Below are 16,837 nucleotides of genomic sequence, written 5' to 3' on the forward strand. Positions count from 1 at the left end.
CCCCACCCCTCTTCTCCTACCCACACATATACATACACACAATACTGTTCTCCAGCTAAACAACTCATTTACTGGCTTTTGTTCTGAGACACTGTGACACTTTCCAGTCACAACCCAGAGCAGGGAGAAGTGTGTTTGTGTCACGACTCCCTGCTTTGTATCTCAGCTTCAGCTTCTCTCTGTGCAGCTGATAATCAACTGATGAGCTTTGAATAGATTTAGAGCGCATTAGGGAGAAGGGAGAGACAGATAGACAGCGAGAGACAGAGACAGAGAGGGAGTAGTGGAGGTAGGAAGAGGGAGAATTTCAATTGGAAGGATATGAGAGATGGCAGGAGGTGATACTGCTAATGGAAAAAAGATGCATAGAAATAACTCTTGCACAGTAGCCAGTTTAATTAGTGATTTTCTCTCTATGATATAGAACAAACAACCGTAATGGTTGTGTGCTTGTGTCAACCCAAAGGTATGTCTTATTGTTAAGCATCATTTATTGGTCCTGGAGACAGCATCAGTCTCTCAGGTTCTTAGGCTCAAGCAGCAGCTCCTCCTAGTGGCCACATCTCCTGCCTTGGTTTTGTTATCTAGAAACAAGAATAGCACCAATCTTACTTTAAGTAATTTGATCTTGTTTTAGTATTTCTGGTAGCTGGCCATCTTAATATGTCAGAACCATGTTCCGCGCTTTCAGGAAAATGTGCTTGTTTCAAACGAACCCAGCTACAAGCTACTGACAGACATAGCATAAATCCTCAAGTTTGGTGATCCTGTGATTTTTTTTTTAAAGTGACTTAACTTCATATGTGATACAGGCTAATGTAAGAGTAATATAAAACATGAATACACTCTGAGGAATAAGACATGAATGTACGCCCACACCTGCAAATAATCCCTCTCACATACAGCACCTCCCTAACCCTCAGTCTCTGTCTGCATACATACACACTTAGCTCTCTGTCCTGTCCATCAGCTCTGCCACACTTCTTTACAGGGCTTCATAAATGTTTATGAATGTGAATAAATGTATATTTCACTGAACTTTTTGTTGTCATCGATAGACATAGTATTTTCTATTAAGTGGTATTTCCATTAAATATATATTATGTTACGTTTTTTAAACAATGTTTTAAAACAAAATGAAAATGAGTGTCAAGATCTTGCCACCTTGGATATTTTATATTAGCATTATGATCAATGATTTATATAACAAAACACTGAAAATCTTTATTTTATTTTATTTGATTTATATCTTCTTTATTTGTTGTTATATTCTTCCATGTACAGTAGATACTTTGACATACACTCTTGTCTGAACAATAAAGCTTATTTGAATGTGTGAATTGAGAGAGAGAGAGAGAGCAAGGAGAGAAAACAGAGCAAATGAGCAGAGGGAGAGAACGCAAGCGCAGTGGGGGCAGGGAGGAGGGAGACAGATAAAGAGACATCCAGATAGGGAGAGAGAGAGGGGGGGCTGGATAATGGGATTGAGGGAGAGAGAGGAGTAGAGAGAGACAGACTGAGAGACACAGTTGGGGTACACCTGACCTTAAGAAGGGAGGGGAGCTCCTCTAGCTACACACCCAAACACACAGTGTAAGAGACAGCGGCAGCGAGCCAACAGAGAGCCAGCCGACCAGCAGCCATGACAGACACTGGTGAGTAGCTTCATATCTAACATCCCCTACTATGTGTGTGTGGTCTCTTTTGAGTGATGACGTACAGTACCAGCTGGGGTTTTGTGATTTTAGGCATCACACATCAGGGACTGCAAACATGTGAAATGTGTGTGTGAAGGCATTAGATAGATAGATAGATAGATAGACAGATAGATAGATAGATAGATAGATAGATAGATAGATAGATAGATAGATAGATAGATAGAAATGGTAAAACATGGGCTCTCCTTCCTCTCTCTCTTTGCACAACATGTAAAATATTTTCAGCTTTTTTGGTGCAAGGCGTGGAGTTACACCACTCCCCTGTGTCACACTCTGTCCAGACAATCACAGCAACACCAGGCTGTTTGTCTCACTGGCCAGTAAGAGTGCACTGTTTAGCTTGAGAGTGGAGGGACACAAACTATTCATTAGCCAGTGAATGTCATGCGTTGCTAACATCAGAAGCTTCACAGTGATAGGATTTATTGCTGGACTGTTGTGTTAGGTTAGAGTGTGCACTTGTTTCTGATATTGTGTCCACCCTCTGCATATGTTTTTGCTAGCATAAGTGCATATGCATGTATGTTTGTGTACAGTATGTGGAAACATGCAGAGTAGTTGAAACAGCTGTAATAACCTGGGGACCTCGCAGGACTCCGACTGCTGGAACTGATCAGTAAACTGCCACCTGCTCTCTTGTCCAACACACATGGAAGCATATGAACACATGGATATGGTCTCTAACGCTCTCTCTCTGGCACACACACACACACACACACACACACACACACACACAAAAAAAAAAAAAAAAAACCAAAACAAAAACAAAAAAAAAAAAAACAAGTACATGCGGGCTGGATCCCAGCCTTGCAGGCTGTGTATCAGCCTGGTAGTTTATCAGTCATCTACTCAGGCTATTTTCATTCGACTTACAAGGGATTAAGCTGAGGTGATTACCACCTGCAGGTCTCTCCTCGCTGTGTGTGTGTGAGTTTGTTTGTACATAATGTATTGTACTGTACAGCATGTGTAGAACAAGAATGTCAACACTGAACAATTCTACAAACCTAGGATTACATTCACCAGCTGCTTTATTCTTTCTATTTCTACCTATGACAATGAGGGTTTAGTTAAGGTCAGAAAAAAGAAGTGGTCATGGACAGTAAATAATGGTTCAGGTAAGGCAATTAAAACACTTGGTTATGGTCAGGAAAAGTTCCTGGTTGCTTTTAAAGCAAAGGCAAATGTTAACTGCAGGGCTATGACAGAGGCAATGTCCTGCATCAAAGTTGAATAAGCTTCACATCCCTCCACTACTGTCTCCACACATTTATGGTGTGCCTTGTGACACAAAAGGCATACTGTTTCCAACATAAAACAAAAAACAGCATTTCAGCTCAGCACAGTGATTGATTCTTGCTTCAAGACCAGTTGCTGGACTCCTGTAGTCTGATAAAATGTAAACGACAGTGAGACAAGAGACCAGAGAAAGCTAAGAGAACAGATATCCACCATTAAATACAGTCTGTTGGTTTTAAGTCAGCAGCATCAGAATGAAAACAGAGACCCAGCAGGCAGCAGTACTGGGCAGTAACTGATCTCACCACGGCAATGGAGGGGACTACTGGCCAGTAAAGCCTGAATGCTGGGTTTGGGTGAAGAGGATGAATGCTCATGTTTTCAATACACACATATATTTCAGGAATAATTTGAAATACAGTATTTAGCAAGAATTTTAAGATAACATCTTGAATTTTGTAGACATGTTCAACATCGCTGGTTTATCTGGTGAAGGATTATCAAGGACATAACCACTGAAAAAAATTGTGATAGTCAATAGAATCCATGCTAGAGTGAGTTCAGCCATATATCATTGTTATTAGTCTTTGTGTGTGACAGTGAGGAGCTAGACATTTTTCTTAAAGCAACTGAACAATATAGGAAAAAAAGACTCTATGACACCATGCTGCTCTGAAGATGTAATATTTGTTAACACCAAATTATTTAAGCTACATACTTCACAACAGTTTGTCTGTTGTCCTACTATGAACTATGAAAGTCATTTTAAAGGAACTGAGCATTAGTTTAGGCAGAGCACAAAAGTTGCACTTGCAGTTGCTGTCTTCCATCAGCTGTTTCATCTGTGCTTCATAATCACTGGATGATTTGCAGCTGTGTAGGTATCAGCTGACTACTCATAGCCTGATGCTTCTTTACTTTGTTGATGTACATTTACTGCACCCCTTGTTCCTCCTTCTAACGAGATTTACTTTCTACTGATTTATACAAGATCATGTTCATGTATGTGTTTATTTAGGGGGCATAAGGAAGTCTTCTGAAGCTGGCACATTAACTTATTCTAGTTGTTGTTTGGTGGTGGTGCATGCTTGTGTGTGTGTTGCAGACTCTCTGAGTGAGGCGCTAAAGGCTATCAGTGTGAGTACAGAACTGATTGATGAGGAGCTCAAACCTCATTTGGACATACTGCTGGCTTCTCTGCTGGAAAAGAGTAAGTCCTGCTACATACACTGCACACACACACATACACACACACACACACACACACACACACACACACACACACACACACACACACACACACATACACACAGTCAGTAGAATAAAAGTGAGAAGACCACTAAAAATGTCTGTGACAATGCCTTTTCTTATGCAACCACTTGCAATCACATAATTCTAGTTTATGCTGTGACTGGATATCCTGCCATTATTTTCTTTATAAAACAAATGTGTTTGTGTGTCCACAGAGAAAGATGCTGCTGTTGAGATTGTCAGAAGTGGGATTCTACCCACACTGGCTCAGGCCTTACAGAGTAAAAGCAACCTGAGCTGCCAGGTGGCTCTAGTGGTAGCAGAGATGGCCCGTGAAGGTACAGTGGAATCCGGGGGGGGGGGTGTTCGGGTTCTCATCTGATTTGAGGATGTACGGACAGAGGGGGTTGTGTGCTGTACAATTTGTTGAGGCCCCTAAGGCTAATTTGCCAAATGACTGATGATCACTTTTGACTATATTTCCACACCCTGATGTAGAGTGTTGCTGTACTACCATGTTACATCACAGCTGTTTGCTATTACAGGTACAACAGAGGTTCAAAGTACTTGAGGGGGCATTTAAGGGAAAAAGTTCAAGAAATGAAATCTTATCCCTGTGTGTGTTGTAGCTGCAGTCAGGGAGCCATGTATCGAGGCAGGCCTGGTGAAGGTGCTTGTTCCGCATCTGAACAGCAATAACCAGGACATGCTGCTGAACACAGGCAGAGCCATTGGACGCATCTGCTTTGACAACTGTGAGTTGGTGTGACAGTGCCGGCTCAGTCAGAGGGGTTTACTGATGATGAACAGTGGGCTGATGAGGCAGAGACTGTGTTCTGTTGAACGTTACAGAGAATAGACTGCAAGTCAGTTAAATTTGATGTATGCAATTATCACTCAAATTATCACTTGTGATACAGTAAACTGGTGGAGCCAGGAGATGAAACAATGACCTTAAAGTCAAAATTCAAACAAACTAACAATAACATAGATCTGTCACTCTTGATCACTTCCACTGTATCTCTCTGACCTCCCACACAGCATACCAGCAGGACCAGTTAGTCCAGAGTGGTGTAATCCCCAGACTGGTGTCCATAATGAGGGAATATCCAGAGAACGACCCACTGGTTAACGTCTGCCTGCTGGCCCTCTGTAACCTCGCTGACATGGGTGATTATTTAATAATTGTGCTTATCATAGGAATTCATTGTGAATTAGTTGTGATTTGAATCAAATAGTATCAGTATTTAGATATGTCCTTCATAGATACCTCACTGTTCCTTTAATAACTGGTCATCTCTGTGTTACGTTTCCATGTTATCCATGTGCTCTCATGTGTTTCCCTCCATAGTCAAATAAGTGCCAAAATCAGTGGGAAGAGGGAACAGACAAAAACAGCTGTGATTCATTCTTTAGTGCTTCCCCACTCCTGTCATCATGGAGAATGTCATACAATTAGCCCAACTTATAGCTTACACAGCGATGTCACAAGGATACAGCAACGAAGCTTGTCTCAAAAGAATGGAGGTTGTAATTACACTGTTGTAAGTTGTATATTTTAATTGGAACCCTTATCAAGAAGAGGGCAGGAATTCACCATCTCAAACAGCTGCTGTGTTAAACTAGCAGTAGATGGCAGATGTATGATCACTGGTAACGCTGTCTATAGTTATAGACCCCTGTGCTTGCAGACTCTGCGAGGGAAGCCCTGACAGAGCTGGATGTGGCAGATGTACTGACATTTCAGTTGAAACGGGCACCTGATGCAGAACGCCGACACGTCATCCTGGAAATACTGGGCGCACTGGGCGAGAGTGGTAAGACCTGAAGGTCCTAAAGGAAATTAAATGTGTAACATTTGACTTGTTACACATTTTATTATATGGATTAGCTAATCCCAATATAAAACCACAGCAAAAGATTTCATCCCCATTGTCTACTCTGTTTTAGAGGAATGCATAATTCAGATTATCAGAGATAAAAGAGAACAATGTAAAATGTCAGATTTTCCAACATGTTCATCCAACATGTGATAATGTTCAATATGATATGCAACATAATGTAAGTTGATGTTAGCTATTAATAATGGTTAAAACAAAGACAGTAGCACAGCTGAGCTGGTTGTGTTGTACCACCAGATATACTGAAGCTGCAGTTTGCAGAGTCAGGAGTACCAGAGGCTTTATCAGCGATGATTCGGGGCCTGCTAGGAGGTTCTGACCCCCATGACCTCTGCAGCATCAAGATCGCCTCCAACCTCATAGTGTCCTTGCTTTTAGGAGGTGAGTGATGCATGACATCTGTGAATGTGTATGTGTATAAAGCAACAGTTCTGTCTCACTGTAGGTATTCATTTCCTTTTTTTTTTTTTTTTTTTGCCTTTTTTAAGTCTTTCTGTTTGTCTTTCACCTCATTTAACTGGTCAGATTTTCAAAAAGACAAAATTGCATGTGTGTGTGTAAAGTCTGAAATATGTAATTAGAAAATTCTGTGCACATAACTTACTATGCATATTCAGCTTGCCAGTGAAGATACCACTGACTGTCCTGGCTTTTCCTCCATCACCATATTCTGTCTGTCTGAACACACCATAAATGTAATGTGGACTAAATGAAAGACACAGAAGAGGAGATAGAGATGGAAAAGCACACAGGGTGTGGGCTGGACATAACAAACAGCCTAGCAGATTGTTTACAGTATTGTGACTCCCTTCCGCCTCATTTATCTTGATAGTGTGACCTTTCTGGGTGATAGTGTGTCACAGGCAGACGACAGACCATAGTGTCTTTATGTGCCTGTCTGACATCAGCACACCAGCTTTGCCTTACTACTGATTTCTTTACCCAAATAATATGTATCACCATACACCATGTATTATTGTACAAGGATGATAATGCCACTGCTGCTTGTTGGAAGAAATGATGTGCTGTTTGGGAGTATTATAATGATCTTGTGTTTGTGTGTGCATGTGTGTGTGTCTCAGATGAGTCTATGCAGAAGTGTTTTGGTGAAGGATCAGGTCTGGTGTATCAGGATGTTCTGTCCTGGCTACAGAGCTCCAACACTCAGCTGCAGCTGTCTGGAGCCTTGGCCATCGCCAACTTCGCCAGAAATGGTGAGATATTTGTCAGGAACAAACAGCTTGTAAAGAAACATGTATCTTTGTATAAACAAGCTGACACCACCACAGCTGAGACTTTTGTCAATAAAGTAAGTAACTATAACTACAGTGGCTGAGAGAGCTCAGCACACTGCAGCTTAAGAGCAGTGCACGTGTCGTCAGATTGTTGAGGATGTTTTGTTTGCTTGCTTGTGTTTTCTTAAGCTGCAGTGTGTTTGTTTACACATTATTGTAGGTTTAAGATTTAATATCATTTTAATCCAAAGATCTTAAAAGTCACCACTTGACTGGAGGAAGTAATATCAAGTCCTTAATTTCTTTAACCAAAAAAAAAAAAAAAAAAAAAAGATGTTTAATTTTTATGTGAAATATTGTTTCATAAGTGAAATGTTGGGGTTTTCTGATGACAAGGCTGGATTACCAACAAGGCAGTTTTGGGTGATTAAATTGAGCTGTTGCAATTACATGTCTACACCTTGAATTCATATAAAGTGATACAGTAATCCAGGTTTGAAATTTGTTTTTGTTGTCTCGCTGTGTTCCTGTCAGACAGTAACTGTGTGAAAATGCTGGACCTTGGGGTGGTCCCTCACATCCTGACTTTGTTGGAGCAACATGTTGACGAAGGAGATGTGTCTGTTCAACATGCTGGACTGAGCGCGCTCAGAAACCTGGCTATTCCTGGTACTGATCAAAATAAAACAGTGGAGATATGGTTCCACTGACCAAATTACTGAATTAGTAATTTAAAATTATTATTACATTATTAAAAAACATTCTTTCATCAAAATAATGTTAAAATTGTCCTAAATGTGTTTTATCCTCATAAACTATACCAAGCAATACATGCAAACACACAACACTTAAACTGAGACACTATGGAAGTGCATCAGTATAACATTTGTGTCTTCCAGCCACCAATAAAGTGCGGATGCTGGAGGATGGGGTGACAGAGAGGATAAAGACCCTGCTGCGCTCTGACATGCCACCAGTTCAGTTCAAACTGCTGGGTACACTACGCATGATGGTGGATGGACAAGGTGAGCTCAGGTGTAGGCTGAAAGACTTTAAAGACTTTAATAATTCATGCAGTATTTAATGGCATTAAATACATGATAGTGGAGTCTAAGACAGTCCATGATGCTCCTTGCTTTCGCAACATGCTCAGGCCAAAATGCCAACTTGACCACTTGGAGTCTAACAGACAGATTTATAATGTGTAATTACTAAGACATTACTATGACTCACAAAAACAAAAAGTAGGGCTAGTGTCAGAGGATCCAGTGAAGCATGTATCTGTGTGGTGTCGTTGGTAACGTTTGTAAATGACTGGGGGAGATGTAGAAGTCTAAAAAGAAATAAAAGGAAGGATGACAGAGAAAGAGAGGAGAAAGAAAGGGAAATTAATTTGGGTGAACTTTGAAAGGAGACACACAATCAGAGGGGTGAGATGGAGTTAGGAAGGTCTGACTATTACTATCATTATTACCACCACTCTTATTTTAATTCCCTGGCATTTCTCTCTTTTTGCTTTATCTTATTTTTTAATAAGTTACTATTCCTCCTTTGTGTAAGAGGACTTTCAGATGGCCACACCCACATCCTGCATAGAGGGCTGGCCAGTTTGGACAGACCCTGATGCTTATTCACTGTGGTGTGAAAGTCTCCATTTAAAGCATTACCTTTACAATTTTTATTTATCTGACCATTGTCTGTAAAAGGCCAAAAATAGTGAAAATGTCCATCACCAGTTCCCAACAGTCAAGATGTCCTGATTTTATTTGGTTTCAGGTCTTGAGGTTTTCACATGCCTTGTTTTGTCTAAACAGTTTATTGAGCACATTCAGGTCCCAGGGGAAGAGTCCGTTTGATTATCATATATTTCCTCTAGCACCATCTTCATCAGAACTTGGCTCTATTCAGTCTAAAATTAATTCCATACACCTTTCTCATATTGTCAGTTTAATGTACATTACACTGGAGCTTCAAAGGCTTAAACTTTAAGTGTTGTCTTTTTTTTCCCCCTGTACAACTCAGTGTTAACTTGTTGCCTTATTTCCTGTCTGATTTTCAATCAGTTCTTCTATGTTTTTTTCCTTTTTCCTTTTCTCTGCCATGTTGTGTGTGTCAGAGGAGGCAGCCTTAGTCCTGGGGAGAGATGCTGTGCTGCTGGCTCGGGTCATGGAGTGGTGTGAAGCCAAAGACCACGCAGGAGTTCGAGGGGAAGCTAGTCGCTTATTGGCTGCCCTCATCAGACACAGCCGCAGCCCTGTGAGTCTGTTCATTTTAACTGAAATTCACAGTTTCTTTCCTCTTGGTAATTGGAGTTTAACGTGATGACAGTGTATGTATATACACACAGACAAACACTGAATATCTGTAATGGGTTGATTTCCTCTGTGACAGGAAGTTGTCCGTGCTGTAGCCAAAGCAGATGGGGTTCGGCACCTTATTTCCATGGCAAGAAGTGAGCACGTCATCATGCAGAATGAGGCCCTGGTTGCATTGGCAATAGCATCTGCTATTGACCTTGGTAAGGCATTTTTGGTGACTAAAGATTATCTGCATGTCAGGATTGCTGCTTGAAAGTTTGACTGGAACTACATGTGAACTCTGTTCAACTCTCAGCAAGGCTAAGTATGCACATGTCTATCCTTTCATAGCTGAGCTGCCTGGAACCCGTGGATTGTTGAAATGATTTGGTATTCATGATGCATGAGCCTGTCTCTGCTCTCAGGTGTAGCCTGTTCATACACCAACAATGTTCAGCACAAACTAACTTTCCACTTGGTTTCTTGTTGTGTTAAGCACATATAGCTTATGGCTGAGGGATACTCCAGTTACCTTTACTCTGTGTGCATTGTTTCTGTGTTTTAACATACATGTTCTTCTCTGTTTAGGTTTAGCAGTTATTTAGGGTTTTATGCAAAGGTTTTATCTTCACATCCTTTGAACAGTACATCACATATACACTGAGTTAGCAGTGTGTGAGGAACACCTAGCTTAAAATAATGCAGACCAATTCAGTAGTCCTGCACTAAATCCTCCTTAATGGAGGTTAGAATATTCAGGTTTTGTTGAAACTGTGTAAAGAGGTGCTGATTTAAGTGTATAATCATTTTGGAGAATGAGGTCTGTGGGGCTGTTGAAATGCATCGGATTATATTAATAGATTTTCCTATTAGAAACTAGGCTAAACAAAAGACACACTCCTTTGTATGATTCAATACAGCTGATATACATTCCATCCAAAAAATAAGTCAGGCAGGTTTATAAGTAGTTTGAAATATGAAGGGGATGTAAGACAAGCTTGTGTGCATGAATAGTAATCAGCACCACACTGGTTGGACAGCTCCTCCTCAGGCTAACCATGGTTTATTTAGCCTAAGACTTAAAATAGACACTGTGAAACATGCCTGTATGTTCCACTATCATATGAAGCAGAGGCAAAAAACCACCCTTCACAAAACAACGAAAATAAATTGTTTGCTTGCATAGTATCAAACAGACACAAGACATTGCAATGGAAACTAGCATACACATGACATACAAGTGGAACCAGATGCAAACAATGTGCTTCACTCGGGACTAACTACTTCCATCTACAAGATCCTTTGGTTTATTTACTGATACTAGATACATAGTGTACATTTAGAGATGCGTTTGCATGTGTGTTTACTCATATGTGTGTGTCTGTGGGTTTGTGTTATAACCGCAGAGTCTATGAAGGATCCATTCAGGGAGGCAGAGCTATTGGCCATGCTAAAGAAGATGTTGGAGGATCCTGTAGGGGCAGTTGAAGTCAAGTTCAGTGCTTTAGGTCTCATCTGCAGCCTGGCTAACACAAGTATGTGTTCCATTTCACAATACACATTCACAGAAATTCTGTTCCACTGCAAATTTCAAGATGTTTTAGGGTGTGAGAAAAACTGCACAAGAAAGTCACTGGAATAAGGTGCAAGCCTGAAGCATCAGGAACATCTATTCAACAAGAAAATAACTAGAAGCGATGATTTCTATGGAAACACCAATATTTCTCTTTGTTGGTTGGGACTTTGTAAATACACTCACTGAGCACTTTATTAGGAACACCTGTATACCTGCTTAGTTGTACTTAGTTATCCAATCAGTCAATCATGTGGCAACAGCACAATGCATAAAATCATGAACACACAGGTCAGGAGCTTCACTTCACATCAAACAAGATAATGGAAAAAATGTGATCTCAGTGACTTTGACCATGGTATGATTGTTGGTGTCAGACATGCTGGTTTGAGTCTCTCTGAAACTGCTGATCTCCTGGGGTTTTCACAAACAAAAACCATCCACACACCATACACAACCTTGAGGCAGATGGGCTACAACAGCTGAAGACTATGTCAGGTTCCACTCCTGTCAGCCAAGAACAGAAATCTGAGGCTGCAGTGGACACAGGCTTACTAAAACTGGCCATGTGATGACTGGAAAAGTGCGACCTAGTCTGATGAATCTGGATTTCTGCTCAGGCCGCTGTTGGTAGGGTCAGAATTTGGTGTCAAAAGCATGAATCCATGAACTCATGAACCCATCTTGTCTTGTGTCAGTGGCCCAGGCTGCTGCTGGAGGTGTAATGGTGTGGTGAATGTTTTCTTGGCACACTTAAGCACTCTTAAGTATTAACATACTTATTACCACACAGTCATAGTTTGAATTCCACAGCCTATCTGAGAACTATTGCTGTCCATTTTCATCCCTTTATGGCCTAAATTTACCTTCTTCTACTGACTTTTTTATTTTAAAAGCAAAGGGAGGCCCAGTCCGATATTAGTATGGGGTTCTTAATAAAGTGTTCAGTGACTATAGATTTCAGCAGAGCTTGGAGCCACCATCCACATTTAAGACATTTGAGCAGTGGCTCCAGTTGTCAGCTATTGTGTTGTCACTTTAGGTCACTTTAGATGTGCACAACACTTACATTTATACAAACACAGAGATGTTCAGAGGGTATTCAGCACCTGAATGCAACTTATCTGCATATTCTTACCTCTGCTGCCAGTTGTGACCCATCTTACACTTGTCTCTCTTCTTCTTTCCATCCTTGTCTGCTTTAGGTGAAATGAAGGAGGAATTGAACTCTGTGAATATGAAGGAAAGCCTCAGTAAACTGACAGATCATAGCAGCAGTAAACTTGCCTCACAGGCCAGTTCCATCATGGCTATTCTCAGTGACACCAGCTAAACCAGTACACTAGAGCAATAAAGAATCTCATCTGCTGTATGGATTTATCCACCTTATTCAATAACATACTTTTATTCAAATGATCTTATTGCACAGACATTGGTAAATAATGAATTGGCTTCTAAAATTGTCACCTGCTATGTGGCAACAATGACTAACTAAAAACATGCATGATTAAGACTTTGTGCCCCCAAGAGCAGCTCCCAGGGGCTGCAATGTTCGCAGGAGGAATAAACAACATAAGGACAGATTTCCAGTTTTTAAACCCTAAACAGTAATAGGGCTGGAGTGCAGTTTTTGTTGGAAGTGTTGGCCGAAAGGAAAGGCCATAAGGTCACCAAGCCCAAGATGGTTCATGGAGCATGAATGTACTCAGCAAATTCCATGGTAACCTGTCCATCAGATTCTGCTATTTCTTCATACAAATGTACAGTAAATGTAAAAGCATTGGTGGTGGCAGTAGAGGAAACATCAGGGGGTCTACAAAAACAGAGGGATTCCCTCACATAAAATCTTCAGAAAAGGCTTATTTAAAATCAATAATTTTTTTCAAAATAACTTGTCGTAGACCAAAAACATGATCAAAAGAAAATTATGAAAATCTAATTTTCCTGAATGATTTTTCACAATGGCACAAAACAGGGTCAAAGAGGCATCCAAAACCTGGTCTTTGCACCCTTCCAAAGTGGTAGATAGATGGGCAGATGGACAGACATCACCTTCTTTGAGCCCTGCAGGTAGAGGGTCAAAAACATTAGTGCAAAGTGTTTATACTTACAGGATGCAGGCTCCTGTTAATCATTTGGCACATAACTTTGCAAGTTTGCACTGGTTTAACCCCTTAACGCTGATCGTCGCGAATTCACATTATACCGTTTGCATTCAGACTGCAGCAAAGATAGCGTCAGCTTGAAAGCAAAAACACAAGTAATTAATTTTTTTATACAATTATAAATACATTCAGGCATCAAGGGGTTAATACTTCAAAGAAACAAACTTCCAGTTGTGGAATACAGAGGTTCAGCTTCAAGTATATCATATAAAGTTTCAAGTCTCAAAAGAAATTTTCTAAAATATTTTTAAAATGCACTCAGAATATGATCAGAGAAAGTTTTCGTTTTCAATATCAAAAAGGTGAAAATGTAACAAAAAGTGATTTAGACTTCTAAGGTCCACTTACTACACTTTATTCAAAGCTTTCAGCCACATCTCATGGCCTTCATCACTGGATGAAGTTTGTCTGTTGTCATGGAGATTGCTTGGTTGTCATCACATGACCTAAACATAGACCTTTGGTTAAAAATGAAAATGTGTAAAATACAATCCTGTCTCAAGGCAATCTGTGTCCATGTAATCAAATGTGTTGATGTATTTATTGATTTTATGTACATGGACACGAATGACCTTTTTTTGTGGCAGCTGACACGACTTTCAGTTCATCAAATAGTCAACATTTAATGTATTGATTAATATAGCCTACATGGCCACTAATTAATATTTTTTTTCAGTGACAGTAAAATATTGGCTTGTGGTCAGTATGGCAGTATTATACTTATTTATGGTTATGTGTAGGCACACATGGCGCATGGTTAAGGTTATTGAAAAATTGTGGTCTGGTTTAATGCAGAAAAGGTTGATTGGTTTAATACACAACATGTCTAAGATCAGACATGTTGACTTCAATTGAACCAACACCATGATCTTTTACAAGCTTTAACCAAAGTGCCTTTGTTGCCTAAACCTAACCACAGACTTTGGATACAGACCCCAGTCTTTCATGTGACTGTCATGTGCTTTGTCCAACCCAACCTATCTCCTTTCAACTCTGTTTCCATTAATGAATGTAGCACTTCATTCAAAAAGGAAAAAAAAGTTTTCAATTGAGATACATGAGTTTGAAAGTTGTACTCACTGCCATATAAAGGGATGTACACAAAATAACTAGATTACACTAAGTGTACATGGACACAAACTGCCATGAGAACAAGCTGGAAGAATCCAAGTAGTCACTTGCTCTTGCAGAGAAGGGAATGTACCGTGCTTTGGGCTTGCTTTCTCATTATCTTTCCAAGTCAGCAATGCCAAATTTACTTTAAGACTGAGGTATTTTTTATAGGCTGAAACCTGGTCAAGATGACCAAAATCTTCACTACATAATCAACATAACCAGTTCATCAACCATTATCAAAGCACTTTAAAACAGACTGTCATTCTGAAAGGTAGATTCAAACAAAACTATTAGTGGAGCCACATTAACAAGCAATAAATGAGCATGGCATGACCTACTGTAGTCCTTGAACCTTTATGGTATGTTATTTCTCTTAAAGGGTCCTGAGCTCATGCAGTAATTGTACTGTACATGAGTCAGGAATGTCTGTGAATATTTGTATCATGTTACTGTGCTAGCTTTTTAGTTATAGCTCAAACTAAAGATGCTCTTTTCATCTGTACACGTCAGACTGAAGCACTCTGATGTCACAGTCATGTCATGTGTGATGGATGGTAGAGATTAGAAAGGTTCAGATATTTAAGACTTGGAAGCGTTTAGGTAATGGGACAACTCAAGATGGTTATGTGGTCTATAAATTGGTGGAGTAAGAGATAAGAGTACAATTAATTGACAATGTAGCATTATATCCATTACATTTAGATTTGGTTGAATTGAACGACAGCTGATGTAACCACTCCAAAGTTGTTTGCCATTTCAGGCACTTAAGCAACAAGTCAGAGCTTCCAGAAAATTCAGTTTGCTGGTTGTAATTATGACTCAGATGTTGATGAGAATGATATCCACCCGCTGAAACTTTTTGTAGTAACTTTGATATGACATAAATGCTGCCAACAGGTTTTATTATACCACACTATAGGACCCAATATAATATGTTTGATTGGTGGCATTGCAGTTAGTGGATACACTATGTGCAACCTAGCACAATTCCAACCAATAATGCGGGGTATGGTAAGAGGTCCAACACATCTCAAACTTTTAACCAGAGAGGTTTCTCAGCCTAATTTTAAGTTACTCTCTCATTTAACTAATATCACAGCACAAGTAGTCTTCACCCACTGTCCACTCTTACAAATGTAAGTGCAGCTCCACATCAAAATCAACATAAATGAACTGTCAGTTACACAGTACAAATGGAGGTTATGGGAGTGGGGGTTATGAATCTCCACTCTATAGCATTGTGAAGAAGCCACATGCACAACATGTTGAACTGCAACCATTAAAATTTGTATATATAATATACAATCATTCTAATACAATTCATGTACAACTGTGCCCAAAGCACTTCAGTGTGCATTTATAGTTTAGTAATTATAGGGAAAGGGTGAGCATGTGTGTTCTGTACAATATCAAGTGAATAATCTGTCAATGGACAATTGCTGTAATGTTCCATGTAATATCTGCGTGTATACATAACTAGATACCATTTAAAATTTGTGAGCAAATCTGTCTATTTTTCAGGGAGGGCATTTTTGACATTTTCAGAGCTTTGTTCCAGAGAGAGCAGAATAAAGTTAAGCGATGTCTTCCCCCAGATGATGTCTACAGTGTATTTTCTTCAATTCTTGAGGGTTTTTTTTCTTTAAAAAGAAAATTCTGGGTAGAATTGAAAATGCCTCAGTCACTTCATTTTGGTGTCTGAAAAATATTCCTGACTGACTGCCTGTCAGGCCATGCTGAGGGAATACGTGTGGCGTCTTTATGTGCGCGTCATCGTTACAGGAAGTCGGATGTAAACTCGTTGGGCTCCAAAGTCTCAAAGTACCTAATGGACGTGTTTCGAGGTGAGAGACAGCAGAACCATCCACAGTATTTGCAGCTAGCTCTCGATAGCCATGGGCGCTGACTGTATTGTAGAGACATTGAGGTTATGAACAGTCACATAGTGTAATATCAGCAGTTAGCAATAGTTCACTTACTGTCCTCTTCACAGCTTTGCTGTTTTTATGTTTGTACCTGTGTATGTTCACGTGAAGATCTTTTTCGGCAATAACGGCATTTTCACTATTTGGACGCTTGTACCTTGTTTTGCATACCTTTAAGCATAAATACAGCGTATGCTGAGGAAGATTCGTGTACCATGACTTCCCTAACTGTCAGTAAGTTACACTGTAACCCATACCTTAAGTTATCATTAGGAGTAATTAGTTGGGGACAGAGCTAACCCTGAAGTTGGAGACAATGTAGGTTTATATTTTCGTCAAAATATACACTGGTTTCAGAAAGTATTGTTTTGTAGATTTAAATTTAAATGGCATTTTTGTGCATCAGTCTACACTCAA

The 16,837-nt window shown here is 39.9% G+C and overlaps 1 protein-coding gene across 1 annotated transcript; it reads left to right on the plus strand.

Annotated features, from left to right (window-relative positions):
• Positions 1-1,423: 1,423 nt before the first annotated feature.
• Positions 1,424-16,089, plus strand: LOC108895346 (rap1 GTPase-GDP dissociation stimulator 1-B). The gene is made up of 14 exons (XM_018694096.2): positions 1,424-1,655; positions 4,063-4,167; positions 4,424-4,546; positions 4,838-4,963; positions 5,250-5,378; positions 5,900-6,025; positions 6,347-6,490; positions 7,192-7,323; positions 7,879-8,013; positions 8,244-8,369; positions 9,461-9,600; positions 9,736-9,862; positions 11,048-11,176; positions 12,420-16,089. Exons 1-14 carry the CDS (start codon positions 1,643-1,645, stop codon positions 12,545-12,547), a joined length of 1,683 nt encoding a protein of 560 aa, XP_018549612.1. The 5' UTR covers positions 1,424-1,642; the 3' UTR covers positions 12,548-16,089.
• The last annotated feature ends 748 nt before the right edge of the window (positions 16,090-16,837 follow it).

This window comes from Lates calcarifer, linkage group LG16_LG22 (assembly GCF_001640805.2).
Source record: "Lates calcarifer isolate ASB-BC8 linkage group LG16_LG22, TLL_Latcal_v3, whole genome shotgun sequence".
NCBI classification, from domain to species: domain Eukaryota; kingdom Metazoa; phylum Chordata; class Actinopteri; family Centropomidae; genus Lates; species Lates calcarifer.

Excerpts from the sequence above, each read along its gene's own strand:
- LOC108895346 (XM_018694096.2), top strand. Across the intron at positions 4,964-5,249 it reads ACGCATCTGCTTTGACAACT|CATACCAGCAGGACCAGTTA; the intron begins GTGAGTTGGTGT and ends CCTCCCACACAG. Across the intron at positions 6,026-6,346 it reads GGGCGCACTGGGCGAGAGTG|ATATACTGAAGCTGCAGTTT; the intron begins GTAAGACCTGAA and ends TTGTACCACCAG.